General features: G+C 62.7%; 1 protein-coding gene across 1 annotated transcript; it reads left to right on the top strand.

Moving 5' to 3' along the window:
* The first annotated feature begins 525 nt into the window (after positions 1-525).
* PRRT1B (proline rich transmembrane protein 1B) lies at positions 526-5,404 on the top strand. Its single transcript, XM_058672603.1, has 4 exons — positions 526-778; positions 3,395-3,894; positions 4,137-4,271; positions 5,234-5,404. The coding sequence occupies exons 1-4, from the start codon at positions 769-771 to the stop codon at positions 5,381-5,383; spliced, it is 795 nt and encodes a 264-aa protein (XP_058528586.1). The 5' UTR covers positions 526-768; the 3' UTR covers positions 5,384-5,404.
* The last annotated feature ends 866 nt before the right edge of the window (positions 5,405-6,270 follow it).

Genomic DNA, 6,270 nt, shown 5'->3' with positions numbered 1-6,270 from the left:
GTCCCCAGGGCAGTCACAGGCGGCCTGGAATCAGCAGGTGTCCCTCTTCCCGCTTGGTCCCTGGGGGCCCCACCTCTCCCATCCCCAGTACAGCCACCAGTCTGAAGGACTGTGAGCTGGGGAAGGCCACCTGCTTTCCCAGGTCAGTGGAGTTCCCCAACTGTGTACACGCCAGGAAACAGAACAGCCCAACATGCACGGCTCTTGTTTTTGAAGGGCGTGTGTGCTCTCACACCCCTGTGGCTGTGGGGGATGCAGCTGGCGCGCGTGGGTGGCAGGGACTGAAAACTTCCAGGGTCTGCACTGGTAGGAAGTTGGGAGTTAGCAGCTGGAGGTGGGATTCGAACCCACGGGTCTCCAACGAGTAGGACTCCGGAGTCTTAAACGCCAGACACGTGTCAATTCCTCCAGGAGCTCCTGGGAAGTTTCAGCTGAGTATTTCTGGCTTCTCTTGCAGGAAAAGGTCAGAAGGAAGGACGCCACGCCCCCCGCTCCCCAGGGTGCAGGTGCTCCGGCCGCAGGAGGGTCGTGCTCCACCCCTCACCCCTTCAGGGCGCCGGAAGCCGCCCTTGCCCCGGAGGCCCGGCCTGCTTCCCGCGCTGGCCCCGCAGCTCCCCGGCCAGCCCGTCCCGGCACGAGGCGCGGAACAGGGCAGCTCGCGGGCAAACAGCGGTCAATTATTAACCGGCCAGGCCGGGCCAAGAAACCCGAGCCGGCCGCGCTGCGCAGCCGGGCCCGACGGGAGGCGCCGGCCGGCCACCGCGCGCCATGCAGCCAGGTGAGCGCGGCGCGGGGGGCGCGGGGGGCGCGGGGACGGGCGGGTGGGGCCCCGCGCCGCAGAACCCCCTGCCCCGAGCTGGGGACCCCCGAGGCCGCCGCGGGGAGTCGGGGCTGCAAGGCACGGTGGCGGGAGCGGCGAGGCCCGGGGGAGAAGGCTTCGGGCGGGCAGCCGCTTCCGTGCGCTTTGTTCACGGCTGGGCCAGGTCCCCTCAGCCGCTCGCGGGGTCGGGGAGAGCACCCCACAGCCCACAGCCCACACCCGCGGGGTCGGGGACAGGACCCCGCACCACACACCCGCGGGGCGTCTGCGCCTGACATGGCGGGAGGCTCCGCGCCGAGCCGTCCGTCGGGGAAGCCAGGCCCCCACGCCGACCCCTCCAAGCCCCTTCCCGGCCCGGAGCCCCGAGGAGTCGAATGGGGTGTCCCGGCCCGTCAGCCAGCTCCAGCCGGGATGGGACGAAGGGGCGGCCGGGCCGGCTTGGACGACCCCTGCCCGGGTGTCGCGGGCACCCCCTCACCATGCCGGGCCTCCGGGTGGCCCGCAGCCCTGCCCCGGGCCTGTTTACTCCCTGGCGGAGGTGCACTCCTCTGGTATTCGCCCTGGCGAGACCTCAGGCTGCTGCGGTTTTTGTTTTGATAACGGGGACAGGTGCTGGCTGGCCCAGTTAGCCCTGGAAGCCGCGGGTCATGGTGGCGGTCGGCGGCCCTAAGGCAGGGCCCGAAAGGCCAGCGCTGCTGCCCTGCAGAGGCAGGCAGGGCTGGGCTGGAAAAGGTGGCCCCAGTGTCAGAACACTGAGCAGTGATGCCTCGATGTGGAACTTTGGCCCCAGACAAACATCTTGCAATTCCATTTCCCACAGTTGGTTTTTGTTGTTGTTTCAGAGCCAAGAGGCACAGCTCTTTCATCCGCTGGTTCACTTTCCCAAATGGCCACGCAGCAGCCAGGGCTGGGCCAGGACAAAGCCAGGAGCCCAGAGTGCCACCCGGGTCTCCCGTGTGGGTGCAGTGGTCCAAGCACTGGGCATCTTCTGCTTTTCCCAGGCATATTAGCAGGGACTGGGAGTGGAGCAGCTGGGATTGAACCAGTGGCCATAAGGGGTGCTAACACTGCAGGTGAAGCTTAACTAACTATGCCGCCATAGTCCTGCTGGGGTCTTAGATTTTGAAAACTGCCTGTCTAGGTTAGAATTGATTGCAGAGGAAGCCTGGCGTGGAGCAGATACACGGCCGTGGAGGGATGTTGCTGACGGGGAGACTGGGGGCTGCCACTCCTGTGGAGTGTGCGTGTGCTGCAGCTCTCTGGCCCCAGGCTGTCCACACGGTTTCTGGCCCTGGGGGTCTGTGGCGTCTGTAATGATGGCTCCTGGTCCCTTCTCTTTGGTGGCTTTTCTGTGGGTTTGTCATTGACTGTTTAAAGATTAATTTAGGGGCTTGGCGGCGTGGCCTGGTGGCTAAGGTCCTCGCCTTGATCCCATATGGCCGCTGGTTCTAATCCCAGCAGCTCCATTTCCTCTCTATCTCTCCTCCTGTCAGTATATCTGACTTTGTAATAAAAATAAAATAAATCTTTAAAAAAAAAGATTAATTTAGTATTGTAATTGGAAAGGCAGATTTACAGAGAGGAGAGACAGAGAGGAAGATCTTCTGTCTGCTGATTTGACTCCCCAGGTGGCCGCAATAGCCAGAGCTGAGCCCATCTGAAGCCAGGAGCTTCTTCCGGGTCTCCCACATGGGTGCAGGGTCCCAAGGCTTTGGGCCATCCTCGACTGCTTTCCCAGGCCACAAGCAGGGAGCTGGATGGGAAGTGGAGCAGCTGGGATATGAACCAGCGCCCATATGGGATCCTGGCATGTGCAAGGCGAGGACTTTAGCCGCTAGGGTACCACACAGGGCCCCCTGCTCGCTTGCTTGCTTTTTCTCTCTTTCTTTCTTTCTTAGGAACTTTTTATTGGCTGTCACTTTGTGTGTGTGTGTGTGTGTGTGTATGTTTCTGTATGTATTAGAGAGAGCTCTTTCATCTGATGGTTCCCTCCACAAATGCCTTCCGTTGCCAAGGATGAGCTGAAGCCAGGAGCCAGGAGCTTCTTTCAGGTCTCCTGTGTGGGCGCAGGGTCCCAAGGACTTGGGCCTTCTTCCGCTGCTTCTCGCTGGCTTTAGCAGGGAGCTGGATCAGAGGTGCAGAATTACAGGTGGCAGCCTAAGTGGCTATGCCATGACACCGACCCCAAATGTGTTCACTTCCTGAACCCAGTCATGGCTGCTTTGGGGGAGGGATGCCACATCTGGACATCTCGGGGTTGGCGTCTTTTCCCATGAGCACCAGCGTCTCGTGTCCTGGCCGCTGTGACGCGCTGCTGTGTGTGTCCTTGGCCTGCCACCCTGGCCCCTGCTGGTGTCCTGGGTTGCAGTGGGAGTCAGCCCTCTTAGTTTCCCATCTCCCCTGCTGGGAGAGGCCGCAGGATTCAGTTGGTTCTGCTGAGCTGGGGACGACTGGGCCAACTAGTCACCGCACAACCTTCAGCTCCTGCCCCTGTGAGGTTTTCCTTCCTGGTTCTCCTGTGGCTGAGTCTCCCTCAAGAGCGACCGGGACCCACATACTGCCATTTCTTTCCAGGTCCGGACACCAAAGGGGGCGGCCCCTCCACCGTCCCAGATGACCCCGGGAGCCCAGAGCGCCCTGTGGAACCCAGGAGCCCTGAGCACCCCGCGCTCCCGCAGCTGCCGCGCCGCCCGCAGCTCCTAGACGAGGATGGAGCAGGCCCGCACGAGGAGGGGGCAGCGGCCGTGGAGGAGGGCAGTGAGCCGGCCCGGGAGACTCCTGCAGCCGACCCTGCGACCGCCAGCGTCGAGGCCAGACCTGGGCCTAAGGCAGCGGCTGGTGGGGCCCCGCACATCGGCTTCGTGGGCGAGCCCCCACCCTACGCGCCGCCTGACCCCAAGGCTGTGCACCTGCTGTACCCGCCCTACCCTCAAGTGCCGGTGCTCCTGCAGCCCACACCCTCGCCCGCTGCCCTGTACCCGCCGCCGCCTGCTGCGCTCTATCCAGGTGCGCCCGCACCGTCCCCACTCTTCCCGCAGCCTGCCACAGCCACTGCCACCTACTCCTTCCCCGTGGTGAGTGCCGGTCCTGGAGTCTCCGGGTTTGGTCATGGAGCCGGCAGAGGGAGACGCCACAGCAGCCTGGGCGGGGTGGGCCAATGGGCAGTGTCTTCCCAGCAGGTGCAGTAGGGTGCTTGGGCCTTCAGCTTGCCAAGGTTGGGCCCTGTCGAGGGTACGGGAGGGAGGCCTGGCAGTGACCTTGAGCGGTGGGTCCTTGCCCTGTCCAGCCCGCCCCTGACCTCACGGCCTGCCCGCAGTACGGTGGCCCAGTGGCTGCCCCCACGGCGGTGGAGCACCGGCCGGTGCCCAAGGACTACATGATGGAGTCGGTGCTCGTGACCCTCTTCTGCTGCCTGCTCACTGGCTGCATCGCCATCGTGTACTCCTACGAGGTAGGAAGGCGGCTGGCAGGCCGTCCTGGGCACAGCCCCTCCCCCATGCAGCCACTGATGACCCAAGTGGAAAGCGCCTCCCCTCCCTAACCCCAGGCATGGGAGGTCGGCACCCCTGCTGTGTGTGTTGGGGAGGGTAGGGGTGTGTGTGGGCTGGATGAGAGGATGTGGGTGGTGGTGGGTTTGGAGGATGTGTGGGGAGTATGTACGTGTGGATGGGGTGTGTGTGTGGGGGGGGTGTTGATCTGTGGGTATGGGGGTAGGGTGGGTTCCTCTGCCCTCCTCTCCCCCCTGGGCCGTTGGTCCCAGCTCTGACTTCTGGTGAGAACATCCCAGTGAAGTGTGGCTGGCACAAGCGCCACGGTCCACGGTGGGCACTTGTGTTGGTCGAGGGCCAGCCCGTCCTTCTCTTTATCCATCCATTCACCTCCATCTACTCAGGCAAGGTTTCTCTATCCTGCCAGCCAACCACAGCCCATCTCTCTGGCCTCTGCCCATCACCCAGCGCTACCTATGCATCCATCCATCCACTGACCACCCTCCTGTCCACCCATCCATCACGCATCCACCCACCCATCTTTATCCTTTGCCTGCCTGAGCACTCTCTTAGCCCAGGGTAGCACTGGGCAGCTGCTGACGCTGTACCAATGCAGGTGGAAGGGGCAAGTGTCTGTCATGTTCAGGGCTGACCCGCTGGCCCCGGGCTGCCAGCAGGGCATGGCTGTGGGAGCCCGCAGCTCCCCAGGAAGCTCTGGCAGGCCCTACAGGCTGCTCTGCCTGTGGGTTTTGGCTCTGCCAGGAGCTGAGCAGTTCATTTAACCTCTCGAGCTGCCAAGAGGGGCCCCAGTGACCCCAGGTTCAGGGGTGCCCTCAGGGTTGTAGGAGCTGAGGCTGGGGTGTTGGGCAGGGCTGGGACCCCACGCGACTGGTGACCTCCCCACCCGCCATCTCGTCCGCTGCAGACCCGTGCCGCCCTGAGCCGGGGTGACCTGAGCCAGGCCGAGGAGGCGTCGCGGAAGGCTCGTGCGCTGGTGCTCTTCAGCCTGCTGTTTGGGGTTTTCGTGTCCGTCAGCTGGGTCATCTACGTGGTGGTGGCCCTCTACTTGCCCTGAGCCTGGCCACACCCACACTGTGGGCCTCATGCTGCCTGGCAGCTCATAGCTGCCTGGAGAGGGCTGAGGATTCCGGAAGAGGGCGGGCTCTGCAGTGGCCCCAGTGGCCCCCTCTGCACCTGCCATGGGACTGTGGCATCCTTGTATGCCTAGTCCCGTGGGTGCCTGCTCCCCAGTGTCCTCGGGGCTGCCGGGTCGAGTGTGCAGAAGGACCCTGGCCCATTGCAGCGGCTCCTGTCCGTATCAGTCAGTGGGGCCTGTTGGCTCCCAGGGGCTCATAGGGGGCGTGTGCTGGGAGGATCCTGAGCGCCTCTCCTGGCATTGTCACTACGGAGCCGCCTCTCGGGGCAGCTTCCCCTGTCACTCGTGAAGTCATTGCTGGATGAGGACAACTTGTGTGTTCCAAGGCCGTGAGATGGGCTGTGTTTCTTGTGGATGGCCAGGGAACGCCCCCTGCTGCGAAGCCCCGGAAGCACTAGGCTGCTGGCTCTGGACAGAGAAACCCGGCGGGCCACTTCCTGCACGGGCACCTGCCACCTGCTTTCCTCTGGGCCCTTGTCTGTGCTGCCGTGAGCCTGGGGAGGGCATCGGGTTGATTAACTCTGCCATCGTCTTGAAGGGTGAAAATCTTAGGTTGTGAACGTAGCAAGTTTTAGAACCTGTGGTCAGTTCACACACACACACACACACAGAGCTTGGGAGGCTGGCTGGTGCTGCCTTCCACTTGGGGACTAACTGGTGGGCTATTCCCATAAACACAGTGGCTTATGTATCAGTTTTTCCTGATGGAGTTTTCAGTTTTCCGATTAGAAACATGGCACTTGTGCCGTTAGTATCACATGGCAGTTGCTTATTTTGGATTTTGTTACAATCAGTTTCTTGCTATT

This window comes from Ochotona princeps, chromosome 14 (genome assembly GCF_030435755.1).
Source record: "Ochotona princeps isolate mOchPri1 chromosome 14, mOchPri1.hap1, whole genome shotgun sequence".
Lineage (NCBI taxonomy): Eukaryota > Metazoa > Chordata > Mammalia > Lagomorpha > Ochotonidae > Ochotona > Ochotona princeps.
This window is presented reverse-complemented; position numbering and strand designations above follow the sequence as displayed.